At 40.0% G+C, this 26,815-nt stretch overlaps 1 protein-coding gene and 1 long non-coding RNA gene across 3 annotated transcripts in view; one reads left to right on the top strand and one right to left on the bottom strand.

Moving 5' to 3' along the window:
* The window catches only part of LOC127655117 (synaptotagmin-like protein 5), a 62,145-nt gene extending 49,014 nt beyond the window's left edge, over nucleotides 1-13,131 (top strand). For both annotated transcript variants that reach the window (XM_052142749.1, XM_052142748.1), the window contains 4 exons: nucleotides 2,385-2,493; nucleotides 10,621-10,753; nucleotides 10,835-11,043; nucleotides 12,439-13,131. In XM_052142749.1, the coding sequence (XP_051998709.1) occupies nucleotides 2,385-2,493; nucleotides 10,621-10,753; nucleotides 10,835-11,043; nucleotides 12,439-12,581 (594 nt within the window). In that variant the 3' untranslated portion in view covers nucleotides 12,582-13,131. The remainder of the gene's footprint in view (nucleotides 1-2,384; nucleotides 2,494-10,620; nucleotides 10,754-10,834; nucleotides 11,044-12,438) is intronic.
* Nucleotides 722-24,935, bottom strand: LOC127655132 (uncharacterized). Its single transcript, XR_007972018.1, has 6 exons — nucleotides 24,557-24,935; nucleotides 23,825-23,939; nucleotides 22,998-23,226; nucleotides 21,715-21,836; nucleotides 2,114-2,194; nucleotides 722-1,223 (listed from the first exon to the last, which is right to left on the bottom strand). It is a non-coding gene; the product is annotated as an uncharacterized LOC127655132 (long non-coding RNA).
* Between the last annotated feature and the right edge of the window lie 1,880 nt (nucleotides 24,936-26,815).

Here is a 26,815-nt window from a genome sequence, read left to right as displayed (position 1 = left end):
ACGCCAGACCCAACAATGCAGAAGAGCTGAAGGCCACTATCAGAGCAACCTGGGTTCTCATAACACCTGAGCAGTGCCACAGACTGATCGACTCCATGCCACGCCGCATTGCTGCAGTAATTCAGGCAAAAGGAGCCCCAACTAAGTATTGAGTGCTGTACATGCTCATACTTTTCATGTTCATACTTTTCAGTTGGCCAACATTTCTAAAAATCCTTTTTTTGTATTGGTCTTAAGTAATATTCTAATTTTCGGAGATACTGAATTTGGGATTTTCATCAGTTGTCAGTTTTATTCATCACAATTAAATGAAATAAACATTTGAAATATATCAGTCTGTGTGTAATAAATGAATATAATATCCAAGTTTCACTTTTTGAATGGAATTACTGAAATAAATCAACTTTTTGATGATATTCTAATTATCATGACCAGCACCTGTATATAACAAGTATATATATATATTCATATATATATATATATATATATATATATATATATATATATATATATATATATATATATATAAATGCAATTTAATATATATATATATATTCATATATATATATATTAAAATGCAATTTATTCCTGTTATGTAAAGCTGAATTTTCATATCATTACTCCAGTCTTCAGAGTCACATGATCCTACAGAAATCATTCTAATAGGCTGGTTTTCTGCTCAAGAAACATTTATTATTATTATCAATGTTAAAAACAGTTGTGAACTATTTTCAGGATTCTTTGATGAATAGAAAGTTCCAAATAGTAGCATTTATCTGAAATGGAAAGCTTTTGTAACACACTAATGTACAAATATTTGAGGTCAGTAAGAATTTTTTTTCTTTTTTTTTTGTTGAAAGAAATGAATACTTTCATTCAGCAAATATGCATTATACTGATCAAAAGTGACAGTAAAGACATTTATAATGTTACAAAAGCTTTCTATTTCAGTTCAAAATACTTGGGGATATTTATTGCGATCCAGCACCTAAATCAAAAACATGGACAGTTCTTGATAGTTAGTTATTTGTTTCCCGGCGTTTGGTTCCAATGAGCTGTTCTGCAGCACACCTGACACCAACTTTGTTGCTCTTATGGAGTTTCCCCTCGCTCCAGTCACAGCACCACTGCCAGCACCTGAGCCTGCCCAAATCTATGTCCTTTTATGTCCCCAAACAGGAGGGCTTTCTGGTGTACACTGCCTGTGAGCAATGTTGTGGAGGCTGATGAGTAAGAAAACAATGAAACAACAAGAAATTAACAGGATTCCAAGTTCACTTATTTGTACATGATTTATTATCTCTTGTTCCAATCCCATGCATTTTAAATTTGTACATGATTTGTTATATCTTTGCATTCCATTATTAATTAAATTATTATGTTTACTCATTAGAAATATGCTTATCTTGTATTTATTCATATAACTCTGTCACCTATCTGCAGTCAACCTGTTAGTTTTGCTGCACACCAATTAAAGCTATTCTTTACCGCTATGGAGGTATGTGTCATGTATAATGTATTACAAATGCCATCAGAATACAACCAAAGCACAGGATAGCAATAAGTACATGGCTATAAGTAATTGTAAATCATTCAAAACAAATGCAATGATCTCTAGATATTATACATGTTATTATATTGATTTTGTAAATGGTGATCAGCAACCAAATATTGATAATATGGAAGTTACTGCCTTTTGCCTTGGCGTGACTTCTCACTTTTTGCAGACAATACAAAGGCAGAATACAGTAACTTCAAAATAGGGGTCAAAAGTCAAGTTTGAGCTCAAGATTTTTTTATGTAGATAAATATCATTACTAAAACATCTAATTGCCAGATTTCCAGTGGCCTACCTATAATACATTTGGCTGGACAACAAAAAAACTTTAAAGTCATTTTTCTCAGTTCCACACTCTGGCGAGTTAAGGTCTTTTGCCTTTGTAGGGCAGAATTCTAGTGAGCAGAATAGCATCTCAAAATGCTCAACATGTCAGAGAGACAGATGGGCTACAACAGCAACCACGTCAGGCACTTTATTAGGACCATAGACCTTATTAAGTGCTCAGTGAGTGTACATCAAGAGAATATAATCACATTGTGAATATCAGCTTACCTCTTATAAAATGACAGTTCATACATCACTATGGATAGATGTAACCGCTTCTTTTCCATATGCTTAAACAGCCTAAAACAGCTTAAACAGAGAAGTATTTCAATAGTTTTTACTCTTTCTTTCTAAACAATTTGCAAGTAATGTATGTCAAAAGTTTTTGTCCCATTTCACATTATCATGGCAGTTACGACAAGTGAGATTGAGAAATGAGAAATTATTTTGAAATGTGTGTTTGTGTGTGTGTGTGCGTGCGTGTGTGTGTGTGTGTCAGAATGAGTCTTATGTAGATTCAGTGATGCATTATAAAGGGGAACTGACGGTGGTTTTGAAGTACATTCCTGCAGAGAGAAATGTCTCCCATCCTCTGGACCAAGTGCAAGGTACGATTTATATAAATATCTAATTTATCCCTCTGTTCATTATTGTAAGAGAATATGACCTACATGGATAATTTCTCCTAAATCATAAGAACTATTGGAAAGACATTGAAAAATTGCAAAAAAATTTTTTTTAAATGTGTCTTTTTTTTTTTTTAATGAAATTAATTTGACACTTTTATTTGTTATGGTAATTGTAATATATATATATATATAGAGAGAGAGAGAGAGAGAGAGAGAGAGAGAGAGAGAGAGAGACAGAGACAGAGAGAGCTGTGAAAAAGTATTTGCTATATATCATGACTCCACTATCAGAAAGACACTGGCCAAAAATGGCATCCATGTTAGAGTGGCGAGGCAAAAACCACTGCTAACCCAGAAGAACATTCAGGCATGTCTGAATTTTGCCAAAATGCACCTTGATGTTCCTCAAACCTTTTGGGAGAATGTTCTACAGACTGATGAGTCGAAAGTGGGACTGTTCATCTGGCGTAAATCAAACACAGAATTCCACAAAAAGAACATCATACCTACGGTTAAGCATGGTGGTGGTAGTGTGATGGTATTGGGATGCTTTGCTGCTTCAGGGCCAGGGCAAATTGCAATAATTGAGGGAAACATTAATTCTGCTCCTTACCAGAAAATCCTAAGGGAGAATGTCCGGTCTTCTGTCCATGAGATGAAGCTCAAGTGCAACTGTATTATGCAGCAAGACAATTGAGTAAGTCCACCTCTTTACCAGAAAATCCTAAGGGAGAATGTCCGGTCTTCTGTCCATGAGATGAAGCTCAAGTGCAACTGTATTATGCAGCAAGACAATTGAGTAAGTCCACCTCTGAATGGCTCAAAAGAAGCTAAATTAAAGCTTTGGAGTGGCCTAATCAAAGTCCTGACTTGAACCCAATTGAGATGCTGTGGCAGGACCTTAAACAAGCAGTTCATGCTCGAAAACCCTCCAATGTGGCTGAACCAAAACTGTTTGGGCCAAAGAAGATTGGGCCAAAATTCCACCACATCATTGTGAATGACTAATCTCCATTGGAAGCATTTGTTTGCAGTTATTGATGCTAAAGGTGGCACAACCACATGGGTGATATAGGTGTTGGATAACTTTATCAATAAAAGAATTAGACTTGAAAACTGTATTTTAAATTTGTGTTTACTCAGGTTGCCTTTGTTTTATGTCATATCTCATTTGAAGATTTAATACAATTTAGTATGAAAAATATACAAAAATAGACGAAATTGAGGGAGTCGCGTGATGCCATAAGAGGTTCTGACGTGTGAACGGCAAGCTCTGCGCACTTTGCTAGTTTTAACACTATTAATATCATAAACGGTGAAATTCGATACACTCTGTTCCATAACTGTTCTAGGGGGACAATATGTCAAAGAATTCAAAGGATATGAATATATGATATATGGTCAGTATATGGTGAAATTCCTGGATTGGGTCTTTCCGAGTCTGCTAGACATAACAGGCCAAAACTGGAAATTGAGCAAGCTCACAGGGTTCCGGCTTGGCGATCCCTGACCAAATTCTGACCAAATTTCTCAGATCATCTGATAAAGATCTTGTGTTATGTGAGTCGAGGAGTAAAGGAAGGCTTTCTTGGAAGAACCAGTTCTTGTTCCTAGACTTTGTGAATTCAACAAGAGATAAACGTGATCAATTCAAGGAATGCAAGAAACTCTTACATCAACGGAAGATCGCTTTTGCACTGATGTTCCTGGCCAAATTGAGAAAAGATGCTAAGGATGGCCGTTAAGCATTCACATGTCCCCAGCAAGAGATGTCCTTCATTAAGTCAATGGAGTAAGTTATTTTGTGGTACTCACGTTGTGAGTGGACCGACTCACTGAACATTCACTTGACTGTCCGAGGAAACTGAGCGCCTTTTTTGTTTCTTTTTGTGCTGGTTCCGCATAGCGGCTGGAGTTTGCTTTGTGGAGTAACACATCTTTGGGACAGTTTTGTGGATGAATCTGAATGTTCTTTGTGCTTATGCCTCCTATTGGCTGGAGTTTGTTTTGTGGAGTATTTCTTGCAAGTCATTGGAGTTATTAGGTTATTTGTTGCACTCATGTAGCAGCCAAATGCGCCAGCTCACTGAACATTCGTTTGACTGTCCGAGGAAACCGAGCACCTTTTTTCTTTTTCTTTTTTTGTGCTGGTTCTGCCTAGCAGCTGGAGTTTGTTTTGTAGAGGAACACACCTTCGGGACAGTTATGTGGATTAATCTACAAACTCTTTTTGTTTATACCACCTATTGGCTGGAGTTATATTTTGTTGTGTAATTCTGTCTCACAAAATTTGTATAGAAACACCAAACTTGAGCAATCCGACAGCAAAGTTGTCACGGAGGCTCTCATTGGCATACATTGACTGTTTGAGTTTAGAGGGATGGAGGCCAGTTGGCGCTATTGTGCACAGGGTTAATACGCACGTTTTTATTTTTTCTGTACGGGGGAAGTAAAATATATTTTACATATATTATGTAAAAATATCAAATGTTAATATGAGTGGATTGTCTCTCTCCACGTGGAATGTGAATGGGTTGGGGCACCCCAAAAAAAGAAGGAAGGTTATTTCTCTTCTCAAGCATAAGAAATATGATATAGTGTTTCTTCAAGAAATGCATCTTTCCCCACAGGAAGCTGAAATTTTTTTGAAGATATGGGGTGGACATATTTTGTTTAGTGCTGGCTCAAGTAAGAGCAGGGCTGAAAAGTAAGAATCTACAAATCAAATATCTCAAAAAGATTAAAGATCAATTAGGAAGAGTCATTATTGTTTTAGCAGAAATTCAGGGGACAAGTTTTATTAAAGGGGTCATGACATGGGTTTTTTTATTGTATTATTATGTTCCCTTAGGTGCAATTATAGTATTAATATATTTTTTTTTAAGAAAAACTTTTAAAATCTAGTGATTTATGACCTTTTCCCACCCTGTTTCTCATCCTCCGATTCAAACAGTCTGTTTTGGGGGCGTTTTCCATTTAAGACTTCAGTGTTAACGCCCACTGTTATGATTGGCTAACGTCAGTGCCTATGTATCAATTATTGACGCTCCCAGCCAGAACAATCTGCAAGTAAACTAAGTAAAAACACTGTGATTATTCATAATGAATGAAATTGCGCTTTAAAAAGTAGTTTAAAGTTTAAAATAGATTACTTACAGTTTGCGTCGTCGTTGTTCCCAGAATAGTCGGCACGGACTTATCTTTGAGCTAACAGTTTTCTGGCAAAGCCAGCATCATATTGAGATTTGTTCTCAAAACAGTCATCCTTAAAATGTACAGAACAAACGCTTAAGTTAACACTGCCGTGACTGGGACGTCCGCAAAAAATAAACTGCATCCATTTTTCCCTGACGCCTGAATCTTTCGGCAGCTTATTCAGAGGTTTTGTTTGACCACAGCCAGGAACAGCACATCTGTGTGGCATCGTAATTTTCCTGTGCACAAGTAGTCTCTGTCAGAGCTCGCTGTCCATCGACTGAACACTTGTGAGGCGCACGGCGATACTGAAATGAGCGTAGTTGTCTTGCGCTTAAAGCGTAGTTATCTTGTGCTGGAGGCGGTCATATGCAAACGCTGGTACGTCACTTCTAACCGTCACGTCACTTCTAACCATGAATCCAGAACGAGCTGTATTTTGAGCTTGATTAAATAAATGATTTGTTTAGAATGGGGAGGACGTCTTAAAATATTAAACTTGCAGGACGTTTTAATGATACAAAGACCTCTTATATACCAAAAGATCAAGGCAAATTTGGTTTCTCATGTCATGACCCCTTTAAGGCTAATAGTTACGCAACAATGTAGTCATTGTAGAGCAACAATGATGCTTCGCAGGATGCTTTACAGATATTTGGAGACTTTTGATCCCATCTGGGAGGGACTATATTCTTTTTTCATCAGCCCATAAGATTTATTCTAGAATACATATATATATATATATATATATACATATATAGAGAGAGAGAGAGAGAGAGAGCGAGAGAGAGAGAGAGAGAGAGAGAGAGAGAGAGAGAGAGAGAGAGAGAAATATATATATAAGTCCCTCATATCATCTGTTGATCATTACTCAATTGGATACATCTTAGTCTCAGATAATGCCCTGGTGAATTTAGAGGTGTTGCCACATAAAGAGAAAAGGAAATCAAATAGTTGGCACTTTAATGTATACCTTTTTCAAAATCCTGAATTCCAACAACTGTTAAAGGCTGAAATCAATGTTTATACGGAGACCAACTGGTCCTCAGTGTCCTCTGTGGGCATGGCTTGGGAGGCACTTAAGGCGGTTCTTAGGGGCTGGATAATACAGTATGCATCATTCACCAAAAAATCCAAAACACGAGAACTCTCGGAGTTGGAAGGGAATATTAAAAGTTCAGAGGTAGAGCTGAAGTGCCAAATGTCATCTGATGGCCTCAGAGAGTTGACCCGATTGAAATACAGATACAATACTATTTTGTCATGGAAGGTGGAGTTTTGGCTATTCAGGGTCGGGGGACAAGGCAGGAAAACTTCTGGCTAGATATATAAAACAGAGAGAATCTTTTTCTACCATTCCCTCAGTGAAATCCACTGGTGGTGAAATATATATACATCAGCTATTGATATTAATAATGCTTTTAAAGATTCTTGATCTCTATAGTTCCACGTCTTCGTCTACTGCTGAAGATATTTGAAACTTTTTAGAACAAATAGAACTTCCAAAACAGATGGCTGAGCAAAAAATGTATCTTGATTTTGAGATAGCCTTGGAGCAACTTGGCAATGGCGAGTAAATGAAGGCCTTGCCTAGAGGCAAGGCTCTGGGGCCAGATGGCTTTGCCTCTGAGTTTTTAGAACTTATGCTACAGAAATAGCTCCAATTTGCTAGAAGTTTATATGGAATCATTAAAGAATGGAAAGCTTCAGGACCTGGGTAGCTCAGCGAGTATTGATGCTGACTACCATCCATGGAGTCACGAGTTTGAATCCCGGGTGTGCTGAGTGACTCCAGCCAGGACTCCAAAGCAACCAAATTGCCCCAGTTGCTAGGGAGGGTAGAGTCACATGGGGTAACCTCCTTGTGGTCGTGATTAGTGGTTCTCGCTCTCAATGGGGCACGTGGTAAGTTGTGCTTGGATTGTGGAGAGTAGCATGAGCCTCTACATGTGGAGTCTCCATGGTGTCATGCACAACAAGCCACGTGATAAAATGCGTGGATTGACTGTCTCAGAAGTGGAGGCAACTGAGACTTTTCTCTATCCGCCACTCGGATTGAGGTGAGTAAAAACCCCACCACGAGGACCTACTTAGTAGTGGTAATTGGGTATTCCAAATTGGGGATAAGAGGGGATACAATTTAAAAATATTTATAAAAGAAAAAGAAATGAAAAGAATGGAAAGCTTCTGCCAACCATTACGCAAGCCCAGATCAGTCTGATTCTTAAAAAGGAAAAAGATCCAAGTGAGTGTAAGAGTTACCGTCCAATTTCCCTGTTCCAGCTAGACATTAAAATATTGGCTAACCAATTTATTAAAGTTATGACATCTCATATAAATATAGATCAGGTGGGGTTTATTTGGGGCCTTTTCTGATAACATTAGGTGTTTCATGAATTTTATGTGGTCAGTGGCGAATGATCAGACTCCAGTCACTGCCATCTCACTTGACACCGAAAATGCGTTTGATATTTTGGAAATGTATGGGTTTGGGAATACTTCTATTGGTTGGATTAAGTTACTTTATAGACACCCAGTAGGGGCTGAACAAATGAACCGGCAGGGTTGCCCTCTTTCCCTATTATTGTTCTGTCTTGCCCTGGAACCATTAGCAGCCGCGATAAGAAAGAAGGAGGATTTTCCAGGGGTGGTGGCACTAGGTGTGGCACATAAGCTTTTGCTTTACGCAGATGATATTTTATTTTTCATCTCCGACCCTGCTAGATCTATGCCTTACCTCCACAGAATTATTAATTCCTTTTCTAAATTCTCGGAATACAGAGTTAATTGGTCTAAATACGAAGCTTTGGCTCCGACAGTCTACAGCCTGGTAATGGCTTTTCAGCCAGGCTCCTTCCAGTGGCCCAAACAGGGCATTAAGTATTTGGGCATTTTATTCCCAGCAAATTTGTGTGATTTAGTTTCTTTTCATAAAAAGGTTTTTGAGCAATGCGGGCAGGTGGGCTTCATTAAATGTATCTATGATTGGGAAGGTTAATGTTATTAAAATTAATTGTATTCCAAAATGTAACTACCTGCTCCAGTCTCTCCCTATAGATGCTCCCCTCTCTTATTTCAAGCAATTTGATAGCATTGCGAAGTCCTTCATTTGGAATGGTAAATGTCTCAGATTACATTTCAGTAAGTTGCATTGGCCGATTGACAAAGGTGGGCTAGGCCTACCCAAGATTTTGTTTTATTATTATGCATTCAGTCTCAGACATGTGGCTCATTGGTTACTTCCACCTGAGAGAGCCCCTCCCTGGTTTGATATTGAACAGGAAGGTCTTGCCCCAATTTCGCCATTGCAAAGCCTTTCGATCAAACTAATCTGAGAAGTTATGCTGGGAGAAATATTTTAACTTGGGATTGGAGGTTGGGAGTTAAGGCTAGGATTCTAAAAAACGTGAAGTCGGCATCTAGAGATGCAAGGGTGCACCTTATGCAATTAAAGATTTCACATCGATTCTATTGGACCTCCTATAGATTGTATAGGCTTGGTCTTAAAGACACACCCACCTGCTGGCGATGCCAATCAGAAGATGGAGACACAACCCATGTTTTTTGCTGGTGTGTTAAGATCCAAGAATTTTGGTTGAAGGTTCAGAGATTTATGTATGATGTATTGGGCACTCAAATTTCATTTTGCCCCAGATTTCTGTATTCTGTATTTAGGCGATGGGACGGTCATCAATATAGTGGATAACACATAAAAAAAATCTCGGCAGACAATTTGATTTAAGGGGATGGAGGTCGGCTGGAGCGCCCTCATTTCAAGAATGGTGCCTGGAGATGGGGAGGGTGGCAGTTTTTGAGGAAGTGTCATGTAGATGGCTGGGGAATTGGGATTCATATAATGGGAAATGGGGCAGCTATTTGTCATTTTTGGAGGGGAGAGGCATTGGAGAGAGTGAAGTTTAATTTTAAATGTGTGTGAATATTGTAAAAAAAAAACATTTGTGTATGTCTACAATCATGTGTAACCACAAGGATGTTGTTGAAGGTCAGGGTGGTGTTGGGGATTGAGGGGGGAGGGGTAATAGGGAAGGTTAAATGTTGACTCTGTGTATATATGCTTTTCTTTTCTTTGTTATCTATGTGAATCAATAAAACATGTTAATCAGAAAATAAACAGAAGAAATTAGGATGGGGGAAAATACTTTTTCTCATCACTGTATATGTCATATACTGTATATATATATATATATATATATATATATATATATATATATATATATATATATATATATATACATTCTAATATTTATTGAATAATCTTTGATCATTACGGCTTGTAAACGGCTTACAATTTTACTATGAGGAAGAAATATAAATTCTGTCATCATTTACACTTTCCAAACCTGTATGGAAAAAAAGGATAAATTATGAAAAATGTTCACACTGCTTTTCCCCTCTTAATGAAAGTATATAGTGACCAGGGGTACAAAAAAGCACTATAAATGTAGTCCTATGACCAGTGCACTATAATCCACATCTTTTGACCAGTCATAAGATAGCTTTTTGTGAGAAACAGAACAATATTTAAGTTGTTTTCACTGGACATCTTGCCATCATGTCATTTATTTTTTTTTTTCATGGCAAAAAGAAGGTTTGGAACCACACTAAAATCACTGTAAAGTCACTATAATGCAAGACTGTCAAGTGCAGAATATCAACAAAGGCTCTTTTAAGCTTCTACTGTTAATGCATGATTTTCTGTAAAGCTGCATTGAAATTATGTATTTTGTGAAAGGTGCTATACAAATTAAAATTACTTGAATAAATCATAAATGGAGCATACGATCAAGCTCTCTCTCTCTCTCTCTCTCTCTCTCTCTCTCTCTCTCTCTCTCTCTCTCTCTCTCTCTCTCTCTCTCTCTCTCTCTCTCTCTGGACTTCTGTCCATCTTAGTGAAGAAGGGTTTTCTGAAAGGAAAGAAGAAGACCATCACTCTTCCTAATGGAGGAATGGTGGAGCTGCTGGTGAAAGAGGCCAAAAACCTGACGGCCGTCAAAGGAGGGTCTTCTGATTCGTTTGTCAAAGGGTCAGCAGATTGCTTTGCTTGGATTGCTAGTTCATACACACAAAAAAGACTCACATTCCTGGTTTTCTGTTTGCACATCAGATACCTGCTTCCTGATGACAAGAAAAGCACAAAGCACAAGACAGCCGTGGTGAAGCACACAGTGAACCCTAGCTGGAATCACACCTTCACATACTGCGGCTTGCAGCACAGTGATCTGGACAGCGTATGTCTGGAACTGACTGTGTGGGACAGAGAACCATTCACCAGCAACGTCTTCCTGGGTGGGGTGCGACTTGGCGCAGGGACAGGTGAGCCCTCTCTTTCTCTCTACTGTTTGTCAGTTCATGTTAGGAATACACTGTATGTATATCAGACATCCCTTACACATTACACATCTTGATATTTCTCTGGTAAAAATGGGCAAGGAATTTGAATTGACGAAAGTCATACACACATAATCCTCAAGTTATAGCAGGGATAAGTCTACTGATAAATTGTAGTGAGTCTACAGAGAAAGCAACACAAAAGCTGGAGCTTGAGCTTTCAATGTCCATTTCATCTACTCCTTTAGGGTAAATTCCTGTACTCGCTGGACTACGCTAATTGCTGCTTGCAGATATATTTATTTTATTTCCACATTAGTAGGAAAGATCTGACACAGTGCTTCACAGTTAAATGTTCTTTAAATCAAATTAAGATAATCGTTCTGTCCCAATTGCACTTGAATATAATTTCCACTGTAATGTTCTTTTTAATTGTTCCCTTAAACAATCATGAATGACGCACTAAGCATTATTTGATGTGGCACAAATTATTTTATATTCAGGCTAAACTAATTTTCCATTACAAATACATTGAATCATTAGCTCCTTTTTTCCTACTTTCATTAATTTCTTTACTCATACAAAGTCATTTGTTTCACTTTGATAATTATGTTTTAAAAGGGTCATGTTCTACACTTTTGTAGAATTTAAATATATATATATATATATATATATATATATATATATATATATATATATATATATATATATATATATATATATATATATATATATATATTGTTCCACTTATAATGTTAGTCAAGGTTTCTTTGACCTAAACGTTGTACTTGGGGGTATTTACACTTGGTCACTTCATGCGTTTTCACTGTTCGGATTGCTATCCGATCATGAAAAGACCAAGTGTAAATGCTTTCCAAGATAGAAGAAAGATGAATTTAAATCCGATCACTCAAACCTCTTACCTCTGGAGGTGGTTTGAGACTGAAACTAAACTGAAACTGAACACTGACAATGAGCGCATCTGAAGCTCTTCATGTCTTACCTAATACGAGAAGCCCAAAGGGGAAAATGCACGCAAACATACACACACACACACACACACACAACCGCACAGGGCAAAGTCACTTGGAATCAAATAGTAAAACAAGCACTTATATATGAAATGTCCTCTTGTTATTATTGGCTTACATCTTCACATGTGAAATGAGTAACAACACCCTCCTCAAGTTGCTAAGAAGCCACTTACTGTATATTAAAATTGTTAATGTCTTTTTGATGTTCTTAATTTGTATTTTCTAATTTAACATTTCAGAATCTAGACATTCATGTAATTTTGTGCCATTTTTGCAGGCTGGGTTCCATAATAGTCTGGGTGCACTGGCACACAGAGCAGGTAATTGACCTGTTTCTGACCTACAGGTCTTAGTTATGGGAAGGAAGTGGATTGGAACGATTCCTATGGAGTGGAGCAGCAGCTATGGCAGCGCATGGTTGACAACCCCGAAGTCCCGCAAGAGTGCACGCTGATGCTGCGATCCAGCATGGCCAAGAGAAAGACATAGAGGAAAAGATAAAAAAAAAAGGACAGAGCAAAAATGAAGAAGACGGTGTTTCCCTTGAAATTCTGATCTCCACTAGCCACTTTCAATGCTCTTTATGTGCTTTGGTGTTACCCACATTCCCATTCTAACGTACATCTGCACGCTAAATTCTAGAAATGTACATGCATTAAAAACATACTCGACTCCAACCCAGGTGTGACAGGCAACTGTGTGTTATACACTCAACAAAAAAAATTAACTTTGGAAATAACAGCGAATAGCACATGAGGACTAAAAAGAGCACAGTGAACATTACTGTATAAACAATCCAAGATCACATTTTGTCCACAAAGCACAAAGCACTTCCTCTGCAAAGACTGAAAAATAAAATATAAAATGTAATTTGCACAAATAGAGTTTTTCAGTTTGTAGTCCTAATATCCAGATGAAAATGTTTGAGCCATGGGTTCCCTCTGGAATTTCCAATGGATTTTTTTAAAAAGTATTGTTAATAAAAATATACTGTTAGTTTTAGATAATTGTTTTTTTTTGTGTTTTTTTTTTTACAATAGAGCAGGGGTGTAAAAAACACTAACTTCTTAAGTGAAATTATGGATACTAAGTGAAACTTTTTCTCAATTAAAAGTCCAAGTATCTAGCCAAAATATACTTGAGTGAAAGTAAAAAAGTATTCAGATTAAATTGTACTTAAGTATTAAAAAAAGTAAGTAAATGTTTTCCTAGCTAGAATGAATTCGAGAGAGGAGATTACGTAAGAGAGGATGTTGTTAAATTCGATTGGTGTTAAAGTTGCCTTTTTACTGTCTCTGATTACTTCTTCCCCAGAGACATTTGCAACCTGGTCAAAAAATTATGTTACAATAACACCATTTTTGCTAAATGATTTTTATGTGGTCTTGTTATGATTGAGGACGGGCGCTGACAAAGGTTGAGGATCCAAAAGCAGGTTTATTGATAAACAGGCAAAACAGGAGCAAACAAAACAACCACGATGGGTAAAATGAAAACAACACAAAAACGCTGGAACACTGGAACTAGGAACAACAACATTCAACAAACGACAAGGTAATGGAGGAACGGGCAGGGTTATATACACACAAGGCAGGATGATTACAAACAAGACACAGGTGAGAACAATGACAGTGAACACGAACGCTAACAAGGAGACTATAGAGTTAAATAATGGACAAAAGTGAAAACTAAGGAGCAAGGTGAAACACGACAGGGTAATACATGACATAGACCCCCCTCAAACGATCGGATCCCAGACGATCCTAAAAACAAACAAACAAAAAAAAAAAAACAGAATCGTCCAAGGAATGAGTGGGGGGACTGGCAGACCACGGAGAGCACAAGGGGACACCAGAAAATCCAGGGGGGGACAAGGGGCAGATAGGCAGTCCAAGGGGGCACAGAGGGCAGGCGAGCAGTCCACGGGGGCACAAGGGGCAGACAGACAGTCCAAGGGGAGCACAAGACGGGGACTGGGTCAGGTGGCCTGGGAGCTGGCCACAGGACAGGGACAGGTTCAGGGGTCTGGGAGGCGGCCAAAGGACAGGGACAGGTTCAGGAGGCCTGGGAGCTGGCCACAGGGCAAGGACAGGTCTGGGGGACCAGGGAGGAGGCGCCATAGGAGGCTCTAGCGGCGGAGGCCTGGGAGGCTCTGGAGGCAGAGACCTGGAATGCTCTGGAGGCGGAGCCGATGGAGGTGGCAATGTAGGAGGCTCTAGAGGCGGAGCCGATGGAGGTGGCGCCATAGGAGGCTCTAGAGGCGGAGACCTGGAAGGCTCTGGAGGCGGAGCCGAATGAGGCTCTGGAGGCTCAGAGGCCTCAGGGGACGAAGCCGTGGGAGACTCAGGAGGCAGAGCCAAGGGAGGAGGAACCATGGAAAGCTCGGGAGGCTCAGGGGGCGGAGCCGTGGGAGGCTCAGGAGGCAGAGCAGAGGGAGGCTCGAGAGGCGGAGCCCTGGGAATCTCGGGAGGAGGAGCCCTGGCAGACTCGAGAGACTTGCGAGATGGAGCCCTGGGAGGCGGAGCCCTAGGAGTCTTGGGAGGAGAAGCCCCGGGTGGCTCGGGAGACTTGAGGGGCGGAGCCCTGGGAGGCTCGAGAGGCTTGAGAGGCGGAGCCCTGGGAGGCTCGGGAGACTTGAGAGGCGGAGCTCTGGGAAGCTCGGGAGGCGGAGCTCTGGGAAGCTCGGGAGGCGTTGGCTCTTGGATGGTCATGGCTGCTGGCGCTGGCTCAGGGACATCGGAGGCTACAGGCGTAGGTTCACTGCTGTCGGAGGCTACAGGCATAGGTTCACTGCTGTCGGAGGCTACAGGCACTGGCTCACTGACATCGGAGGCTACAGGTGCTGGCTCACTGACATCGGAGGCTACAGGCGCTGGCTCATTGACATCGGAGGCTACAGGCGCTGGCTCATTGACATCGGAGGCTACAGGCGCTGGCTCATTGACATCGGAGGCTACAGGCGCTGGCTCACTGATATCGGAGGCTACAGGCGCTGGCTCACTGACATCGGAGGCTACAGGCGCTGGCTCGGGGACGGTCGAGGGCTCAGGCTCACTCACCGTGGCATGCGTGGGCTCTGGCTCGCAGACCGTAGAAGGCGTGAACTGGGGAGCGGAAGCCTTTCTTCTCCTCCTCCTCCTCTGGGCGGACGAAGCTGGCAGCATTGGCTCCTTGATCATGGCAGGCATGAAGGTTGGTTCGCTGGCAGATGTGAAGGGACGAACCACGGGCGAATGGAGGGTTACCACTTTGGGAGGAGCTACGGGGTTCTCCTCGACGATGTCCACGGTGAACGAGGAACCGCAGGTCAGTAGAGTCTCCTCCACGAACGCGCGGAGCGTCCAGCCACGCGTTGCCGATGGCAACCGCTCCTTGAGCGCACTGTTCAGGTTAGCCCGGAAAAATACGACCAGGGAGGAATCAGGGAAGTCGGAGGCACTGGCAATTGCGAGAAAATCGCGGATGTGCTCTTCCACCGGACGGTTTCCCTGCAGTAGGCTGAGAAGGTTACAGTTGGCCTGTAAAACCGCTGGATCCATAGTGTTGGTCGTTTGTTCTGTTATGATTGAGGACGGGGGCTGACAAAGGTTGAGGATCCAAAAGCAGGTTTATTGATAAACAGGCAAAACAGGAGCAAACAAAACAACCACGATGGGTAAAATGAAAACAAAACGCTGGAACACTGGAACTAGGAACACGGGCATGGAAGCGAACATCAACAACATTCAACAAACAACAAGGTAATGGAGGAACGGGCAGGGTTATATACACACAAGGCAGGATGATTACAAACAAGACACAGGTGAGAACAATGACAGTGAACACGAATGCTAACAAGGAGACTATGGAGTTAAATAATGGACAAAAGTGAAAACTAAGGAGCAAGGTGAAACACGACAGTGTAATACATGACAGGTCTGTTGTACGTAACACGGCAATTTCCTGGTGGAATGTACACTAGAGGAGCTAAAACAACAACTTCTATTCCCTTTCACTCAAATCACGAGTAAAATGGCAGATTGAAAGTTCATGAACACTTACTTTTTACTCTGTTCCTCACATAATGCAATCTTATGACATATAACACCTTAACTAGCGCATGACATTTGCATTACATAACCAACTACATTTACAAGCTTGTTTTCATAACAAAATGTGGAAAAAAATTAAAGGGTCTGAATACTTTCTGAATGCACTGTATATATTGAAAACCACTATTCTAAAAACTCTTTATATATTCCTGAGTGAAACCATGCTGAATTAGCCTTCTGGGTTAGCCAACAAATTTACATAATGAGTGAACAGTTCCATAGCGTCTGCACACAACCCTAGCACATAGCAAACTCATGGAGAACAGCACATTCTGGCTTTCAATAAGCACATGCATACAGACATGCACAAAAGTGTGAAGATATCCTGGCATGTAATTATGTACTTTGGCTGAAGGGAGACTGGCTGTTAAATTTCTAAGCTATGTGAAACAGGCATGACAGAACATTATAAGGGACACTTTGGTTCATTACCTTAACTAGATTTGCATTTCCTCCAGAAAATACCAGTGCTTGCAAGTGAGTAAACGAATAACATTTTTGGTAAAATTGTAGAGAGATTAAATAATTTTCTCATTTGACTTCACTTTCCATTTACAAAACATGTTACCTGGATGTTTAAAATAAAGACTAATCACAATTCAGCATGCAAATATCACTATGACATCATCCTGGCAGTTAGATGCTATTGACAAAAATGTATAGTCAAAGTTAATGTTACAAAATGTGTTATAATGTATAAGTTATAAAAGCCAAAAAATACACAGCTGACCTAAAACTAAAATAGTCTACTAAACAAAATAGGAAGGAAATCTGCACTTTTAGAAGTTGGAGCTGAATCCATTGCAGAAAAATGGATAGAACAAGAATGTATGTATTGGAATCATTATACAGTCAGGGGTACAACTACACATTTCTAAGCGGGTATGCAAAACTAAATTTTGTGCCCCATGTATCTGTCTAGCTGGGGTAAGCCTCTGTTGCACCCCTATGCTTTGCATACTTTGCCTATATGGTTTTTGCACCTCTGCACAAAGTGCCTGCAACACACATATGCGCATGCACTATAGAAGCACCAAGAGCTCCAATACTAAGCCTGATCTCACTTTGAGGTGAATAATGAATAATGAGTGCATCCCCTCTTTTTACCCATTACTCTTGCTAGAATCAGTTACAATCAAGTGTAACATTACATGACATTTTAAAATAAATAAGAAGTGTGATAATTTTTGTGCCATGTATTCGGCTTTATCAATGTCAAAGTGTGACCTCCATGTGTTAATTGTTGTAAACAATGTCCAAGTATTGTCAAAAGCAAGTGCAGTGTATGAGTGCAGTTTCCACTCTCATCAAGAAGACTGTGTTTAGGATTACCAAACATGTACTGTTCTGTACTGTACTTTATCATCTTCAGAAATAGAATAAATATGATTTACTGTTGTTGCTACCAAAGATTCCTTCCTGCCCTGTGTGTGTGCCTGGCCACGAAACAGAATATACATTTTGTATTGTGGCTACACTGCACAAATATTTTATGTGCCAAGCTTTGTCTGGTACAGTATAAAATATTTTCACAGAAAAAAATAAATAAAAAATAAATGTATATATATATATATATAGCATCACATCATTGACATAAAAGTATTTATTATATGTAGATAAAAACAAATATAACTTCAGAGTATTTTGATCAGATTTATTTAATTAACCAGACCAATATTGGAAAAATGACAGCGTTCGGTAAGGCAGGTGCTCTCTAGATCTTTCACTGCAACAGCAATGCCATCCTGCAAGTAGTAAAGCAACGTTCTTCATTTCAAGATTACTACATGGATAGTCTTCTATATTTTTAGTCTTGTCGCTAACCCAGTAGGGCCGTACATGACAAATACATTTAATCAATCTCAAAGCACGGGGAATGAAAACATCTGTGCCAAACATCTAGTGCTTCCTTAGTTCTGTGGATATACTGACATATGTTTACAAAAAAAAAAAAATATATGGGATAATTTTCAATCCCGAGCCAATTGCTTGTGACGTAGGCCCAGTTCGACGTCATCAAGTGGCACTGGCAGAGAATGTGCATCACTATACTGGATTGGTTGAGATTATACCAGGGTGCGAACTGTCTGCTAACAGCAATCTGCTTAACATTGAAGCCAGCTGTCTGGGTGAGCTTTCAACTAATTCAATACCAATAACTAACTAGCAGTTATCTTGCCAAGCAATATGCCACCTTTCATGGCGAATCATGTGCAAAGGATTAACAATGCATCACCAAACAAGTCAAAACACAAGATAAATCTTTGGCTTTAAACTTCTCAGAACAGTAAACCAGGCTCGCATTCTCTGGGACTCCTGGGCAAAACATATCGAGTTAGGTGGACATTTGAACATTCAAAGTGCTATTCCTAAAAGTGAACAACTACAGCATCTTTTATATTAATCAAATTTGGATTTCTTCAGGATCAGAATCTGTGCAAGGCTATAATATTAGATACAGAACTGATGGTCAGGCGGGGGTGTGCTATATTATGTCAAGGATAATTTAAGCTGTAAGCAAATCCAGTGGCCGTGTGTTAATGACTTGGAATGTATTGGTCTCAAATTAACTATTTCAGTCCAAATGTCATTCACTTTGATTGGATTTTATAAACCACCATCTGCAAAATTTGTGTTTTATGATAAATGAAATACCCTTATGAAAAGGTATGATACTAACAAAGGGGTCATTAGGTGATTTTAATATAAATTGGAATGAGCACTTTGTACATAAAAGTATGGATGATAAATGAAAAAACATTTTTATTACTCATGAAACAAAGGGATCACGCTCTCAAGATTGCTCTCAAGAATAAGATGGAACATGAGAGATGTTTATTTACCACACTAAGAAACAAGGTTGTAAAAGAGCTCAGAAAGTCAAAAGCAACATTTTTCATTAAGGCTATTAGCGAAGCAAAGGGAAATGCTAAAGAAATCTAGAAGAATTTAAATAAATTGACAGGGAAATCTAATACCATTAATAAAGCAATAGAATTAAATATAGAGCAGAATGTGTCCCAAAACCCAAGTAAGTTGGCAACAGCATTTAAAAATAATTGTATTGATTCTACAAAATCTCTGATTCAGAAGTTCCCTAGATCAAATTATTCAGTCACTCCCCTAAATACTGATGTTCTCATTCTGACGTTTAGAGAAGTGACAAACTCCAAAGTACATATGATTCCTCTCTCAACTGTTCAAGGGCATAGGGTGTATATGGGATGGATACAGTATCTATCAAAACCCATGTCAAAACCCATGAGGCACTCATTCCTCCAATTTAAAAAAATTTATTAATTGGTCTGTTAATGAAGGAGTGTTTCCAATTGCTTGGAAAACTGAAATATTTATACCAGTGTCCAATTCAGGTGAACACATGTTTATTCATAATTATAGACCCATCAGTATCCTTCCAGCAGTATCAATGCAATTTGTGTTTCGAAAATATAATTCCACAGAAACTGCTAATTGTTTCCTTCTGGAAAATATTAAAGCTAAATTGGACAAGGGAGGTGTGGTAGAATCTTTCCACCTGGCTTTAAAGAAAGCCTTTGATACAGTTAATCATGAGGTTCTAATTAACAGTTATCAAAGTAACATTTTTCACCTAATGTAATTAAATGGATAAAGTCATACTTTACTGATAGTGTTCGGGTAGATCATAAAACATCACAAATGGTTGATCATTTTGTTGGCGTACCTCAAGTTTCAACATTGGGTCCTTTGTTATTTAGTTGGGATATTAATGACCTGCCTGAAATTTGTCCACCTTTTGTAAATTCTCAGATGTATGCTCATGATATGAGTCATATATTTACATGCCAAAAACAAGAAGCAAGACGCAGAAGAATAATCCGCTTCAATGGTCAATCTCTCTAATTTGTTAACAAACTCATTTTTACACCTTAATGTCAGCAAAACTGTATGTATGTTTTTTTTTCAGAGTCTGCAAATAGAGATCCAGACCCAGATGTTATAATAGCAGGGAGAAGACTATCAGTAGTGCACGAGTATAAATATTTAGGCATAATAATAGATTCACAACTCGCATTAAAAAGTTAAAAAAGTTGTGAACAGAATAAAATTCAATTTGCCATATTTTATACTCATTAGGAACAATTTGACTACTGAGACCTCAAAGTTCGACATCAGTGCCATGATTCTCTCACACATTAACTACTGTCTTACCTGCTAGACACAGACACACTGGACTCTATAAGCAGGCTTTGAAAACATTGGATGAAATGTCAAATTCATATTATAATTGTACATTTTAACTAAATATATCTTAAACTGGGAAAATATTATTACATTTGCATATATTGTACTGTAATTTTACGTGTATAAAATGTTCCATGGTCTGGCACCACCTCCGCTCAATGAGTTCTTTAAACAATTGAGTTCTTTTGGGCAGTCAGCCTTTTCTTACAGAGCAGCACATAACTGGAACACTATGCCGACAGAGCTGAGAAACATCACATCTTTCAACTCTTTTTCTAAATCTATGAAGCAGTGGTTATTAGATTATCAGACATGTTGTCATAACCTGGAGTAGTGTCTGGGATATTGTCTGTGTTTATGTACTTATGAGTTTGCACTTATGTGTCTATGTGCTAATGTGTTTTTGTCTGTGCTTACATTAATGTTTCTTTAATGTTTTATATTCTACATGGCTATGTTATTGTATTATTATTTGTATGTGCTTATGTGCTTTTGTCTATGCTTATGACTGATGTGCTTTGTATGTTTTCTATGCCATCAACCTGCCAGAGACTGCAGATGAAAATTAGCCTGTATGTCTAAATAAGGCACATATGCATGATTGACATATGTGCTCATGTTCATTAATGTAATGCATTGTCCCTTTTTAAAATAAACTTAAACATAAGATAAACATGACTGGCATTTTAAGAAAGCTGTGTCCCATACTCTCAATTATCAATCATCAAAAAGGCCTTTATTACATTAATATTGCTTTGGTAGTGTTTCTTTAGAAAAGTGGATTTCCCACTTTTACATAAATAGAGACAAATAAAATAGAATAGAGCATCATAAAAAAGGCAAAAAACAGAGACTCACTCATGCATTTGTGTTTAAAGATGTGTGTGCATATGTGTTTTCAATATAAAATGTAGCAGCTCTATCCAGACTCTCACATAGTTTAGCTAGCCTTATTTCCAGTACAAAAGAATAGGGAACTGTGTGTAGGGGTGTTTAACAGCCATGTCCAGCCTCATTCTGTTGTATAGCCTCCTCAATGTGCAAAGGAAAGGTGTCAATGGTGAAGATCTCTGCTGCTGTGATGGGAAAAGTGTAGCATTGCTTGTCCACACCCTGTTTATCCAACAGCACCATACTAAATGAGTTCTGAGACAGCTGTGGCAACAACATACCCAAAAGCAAACAAAACACAAACTCTGTGGATATTTAGTTATACTCTAATAGAAAAAAAAAAAAGAATATAAAGAAATGTCTTGCAAACACTATCATATCATCAAGCTTATGGATTGTGGTAATTAATAAAGTACCTGAGTTGTAGAGCTAGTCCTAAAGAGATGAGCCCATGTCTGATGCGGCCAATCTGAGCTGGATACACCCCCACCAGCTCAATCACTGTCACATGCCTTAACTCTAGACCACACTGTGCATGCTGAATCACACAAACAAAGATCTTTTAATTCCTACATGAGCACTCATTAATAGTACATTCTGCACTTATCATATATCCAATAGAGTCAATATTTTGGCCATTTGTTCACTTTTAATCCAGACTAGTATTGGTTTGACTGTTTAGCTAAAGTATTCTTTAATGTAAAATAATAATTTATCTCAGCTCTGTAGGTCCATTCAATGCATCTTTTACTCAACCCTCATGCCATCCCAGATGTGTATGTCTTTCTTCTGCAGAACACAAACCAAGATAACAAAAAATACCTGTAGTTCCATATAATGCAAGTGAATGGTGACCAAAATTTTGAAGCTCCAAAAAACACATAAAGGAGGCATAGAAGTAATTCTTTAGACTCCAGTTGTTCAATCCACATCTTTTGAAGTGATCCTCATGAGAACAGACCAAAATGTAACTCCTTTTTCTCTATACATCTTGACATTGAAGTCTCTAGGCACAATCATTTTCAAGCTTGATTACACTTCCTAGTGCTTAACACATGCACATGCACAGAGTGCTAGATGGCTGTAGAAAGTGTAATCAAGCTTGAAACCATAATCACCAAGGAGACTGCAATGGCAAGATGTACAGTGAAAAAGAAGTTACATTTGTTCTGTTCTCACACAAAATTTATTAGATTGCTTATCAATTACTTTTATGCTGACTTAAGGTGCCTTTTAGAGCTTCAAAAGTTTGGTCTCCATTATTATATGGACCTACAGATATTTTTTTAAATCTTGTTTTGTGTTTTGCAGAAGAAAGACATACACATCTGGGATGACATGAGGGTAAGTAAAAGATCCTATCCTTTTAAGATTAATTTTGTATTAACATTAAAGGAATAGTTTGGCCAAAAAGAGCAACATGAACATTATGACTAACATCTCATTTTTGTTTCTCTGGAAAAAAAAAAAAAGAAAAAAGAAAAGAAAAAAAGTAATACACGTTTACATAAGTAAATTTTTTTTGGGTGAACTATTCCTTTAATGAGAATTCTGAATCTTACATTTCAGCCTAAATAAGCAGCATCACTCTGTTTGTAAGTCTTTCTATGCCTTTACCTATGGCATATGATGTAAAACTTGAAATACTATGTAATCACAAATATAAAAACATATAAGGAATAGTGAAGTTATTTCTCACTTGGTTAGCTGATGTAGATGTTAGTCAGGAGTTAAAATTGCTTTCCATACGAGCACAGGAGGTCTCCAGGCCAGACCACTCCATGTTAAACTGGCAGACTCTGGCAGCGCTGCCCCTCAGCTCATAACCACCCCGACAGCTGAATTCATACGTGGCCCGTAATTATCACCCCCGCTGTCACATTTCATCCAGCCATTGTCAGGAACAGAAAGAGGAGTACATCGATGCACTGCAACACGCACATATCATACACTTATGACTTTCCACGCTGCAAAAATAATGGTTTAAAATCTAGGTGGTAAACAGTTTATCCTAGAATTGTGCTCTGTAGCACATTCTAATTGGTGGGTAGTGTGTGTGTTTGCATTGTGATGCAAGTTGCAGTAATGGCAAGCAATTGAAAAAAAGCTATTCTTTTAACTTAACTTCATTTGTCAGTAGTAGTTGCTGTCAAAACAGTGTAGCCTTTCCAGTAACAAGCTATTTTTTCCAATGTGCAGCAGTGCAGTGTAGAGTGACAAAAAGGCTACATCACCATTTTATGTCACAATGTATTTTGCACTCAACCAAGTGAGCTGAGGTATTAATCAAACACACTCTTTTCCAATGTAGTGTTGGGAAGGCCAGTACATTTAAATCAATCAGTTCTTTCATTTTCAGTTCATTTCAATTAACCGGTTCCAAAAAACATTATTTGATTTATTTGGGTCCATGCATGGCTTGTTAGTAGCTAAAACAATTGTTTAAATGTAGCTGTAGCGTAACTACTTTAAATTATGCGTGGTTTCATAGGAGGTTCATCAGCACTGGTAAGGTACACGACTCACCTCTGACTTGAACCTGCAGGTAGCTTTGTTTCCAGCCCGGTCTGAAACCGTATAAGATAATTTATGATATCCTTCTTGGAAGTGGGTTCCAGATGGTTTTCCTTTCAGTTCAACACTACAACACAAAGAAACAATCAGTCTCTTCCTTATGAAACTAACAATTTTGAAAGTGATTTGGTGTGATTTAAAGCCCACATGAAATCGCTTGACTTTATGTCCTGTGTTGAAATATTTCATTTAGAAACAGGAAGTTTGAGCACTAACTATCAAAGGGCTCTTCCCTTTTGCTTTTAAATAGCCAATAGGCTTTTAATTCAGAGCCATGAATGATGATTTGCTACTTGTTGGTTGGTTGCAGGGGGAAGGACATTCTCATTCTAGAATTTGATTGGACAAAACCTGTGCAGCGCTAGATGAGTGATCAATATTTTAGTCCATATTCCCAGAAGAGAAAGACGAATATCGAAGAACCATATATCTATCTAGCTAAAAGTGGATTTTGTCAATGCTACAGTCGTATGTACTGTAGCTAACTTCAAAGCTCACATGAACAAAAAGCCAAACAACTCTAAATGTGCAATTGCATTTGCGTGTGTTTGTAATCTACATAAGTCTCTTGCCGAAGAGATGTAGAGATTCAAGCAAACTGTTGGCAATCTGCAAACCAAGCACAACCTTGAGAACACTTTAATACTGTAGCATAATATACTGGTGTTTGTATGATACACTGACTCTGTTAGAATGCCGTCCGCTGTGTCTTTGCCCTCTGGTGTGTCCCATGTCATTTTGGCAGTGAGTTTTCTGGGTTCAGCTGTCTTCTCCTTTATATTAGGACACTTAATCACTGGAGAATCCACATCTGAGATAAAAAAATAAAAAACTAAAAACACATTTACATCGCACACCAAAATGACAAAAAATATTATGGTTCCCCTTCTGTCGCTCTCTCCACGTTGTGTCGGAGAAGCGACACTAGGGGTCTCTCTTGAGCACCGAATATACCTCTGATCTATGAAAAAAGGCCAATGAGAAGTTGGCAGTCAGTATTTGCATACCCCGCCCCTGGACATACGGGTATAAAGGCGAGGCAAATACTAGAGTTCATTCAGAAATGTTCTTCGGAGCCGATGGTTGTGCATGCTGTTCGCGTGAGATCACACCAGTTCCAGTATTCCTCTGATGCTCTGCATGCTGTTGGATTGATGGCGCATTACAGCGGCGATTTCTCCTTCTTGCACGGCAGTGCAATTGCCCCTGGGCGCTTCGACAGTGCAGAAACCCAAACTCTAAGAGAGTTGTTTAAAAGAGTGATTTTCTCTAAAAGAGCAATACACAGCGGCGTTGAACGTCCTTTTCAGGACACGTCTTTTTAAAGATGTGTTTCCGCCTCTGTGTAGTTTCTGGATGAGGTTGATTTCTCCCCACCTCCGACGGTCATAAAAGCTGCCTGGCGTACCTGGGTTGCGATTACACGCAGGCAGCGTTTTTATGAATGGTCTATGTTCTCAGTGCGATAACATAGCCATAACAGCATTGCGGTCGCGGCTTTATGTTTTCATGAGATAAAGCTGCGGGTAAATCCCCGCGAACCTCCCGCCTACCCGGTACGCTTGCTGGTTTCCATCCGAGCTCGGGATGATCGATTTCTCTCCAATAGGTTATGTTCTCAGTGCGAGAACATAGCTGTGGCAGCATTGCGGTCAGGGCTTTCTTTTGTCATGAGAGAAAGCCACTTCAGCCGCCCCCCCCCGCACCTCGCCTCTTTCCCACGGGATTGAGGCAGGCGCCGCGGGCGATGAAGCCGATTTGGGGACAATGACGGGCCTGTTCGCCGGGTAAATCCCTGCGAACCACCCACCTCCCCAGCACACTTGCTTGCTCCCATCTGCTTGGGATGAGTGCGATAATCACAGCTGCATCGGAGAGCATTACAGCGGCGTCTGATGTTGATGACTCGTCTGCACCGCCACCTTCGGGTCTGCGCGCCCAGTCTGAGCCTGATGCACAGAGGTCCGATATCTTCCGGACATGTTCCTTTCTTCCCGGACGTGCATGACGAGCTGAGCAAGCCAAGCTTCCTCGCTCCTCCGCTCTCACTACCCTCGGCGGTAGAGTGGTCCCAGAACGCACCCCCCCCACCCTGCATTCCATGGCCGCCTCCTGCAAGTCCACCGGGCCAAGGTACTCCAAAATTTTGCACTTGGGTAGTCCTGTTCTTTACGTGCTGCAGGAACTGCACTCGAACAGGCGTTTGCCACCCTCGTGGTCCGGAAACACAACACATGGACTTGACCTGGTCACAGTAGAGGAGATAGACAAAGCACGCTTTCTCAAACGCTCCCATCTCCCAGCTCCGTCCATTCGGCGACACCACCTGACGACGCCACCCAGCAGTCCTCAGTGGTGAAGAAACAGACGGAGGCCATTTCACACATCCTGCCCTGCCGCAAACTTGCCGCCAGGGGCCATGCCCTGTCTGCTCCCCGAGGGTGTCCTCCTGCGGCTTTCAAGAAAGAAAGAAAAGCAGTGCTCCGCCTCAACAAACATGGGCCCAGCTCTCAGCCCCGGCGTCGAGCTCCCCACAGAAGATGGATGCCCCCTCATCTCACGGACCACCTCGAGGACCCAGAAGGCTCCCAGGTGCTCCTGAGATGACCGACCCAGAGACCAAGACGTTAGCTCCGGAGCTGGTAAGACCACTCTGTTCCTCGGTGGGGGGCCGGAAGGAGACTCTTTTGTTGAATTTATTTCATTTGCCACACCCCCTAACGGGGGCTGCGGCACTCACATTCTCAATAATAGAGCTATTTCCTTTTTTGTCTCTGGGTCACCTGGCCCGCAAATGGCATTCTCACGGCACTCTGACGCCAGGCCTCAACAGTCCCGGCATGCTGGACACGGCCCCAGATCCGCCTTCAGCCCCACGACTGTTCCCCGGCCGGCCGGTTCTGACGAGTCCAGAGAACACTATTACAGGACCTCCTCCTCAGT

Source organism: Xyrauchen texanus, chromosome 14 (genome assembly GCF_025860055.1).
Source record: "Xyrauchen texanus isolate HMW12.3.18 chromosome 14, RBS_HiC_50CHRs, whole genome shotgun sequence".
NCBI lineage: Eukaryota > Metazoa > Chordata > Actinopteri > Cypriniformes > Catostomidae > Xyrauchen > Xyrauchen texanus.
The sequence above is the reverse complement of the archived record's forward strand: the minus strand, read 5'-3'. Positions and strand labels throughout refer to the sequence as shown.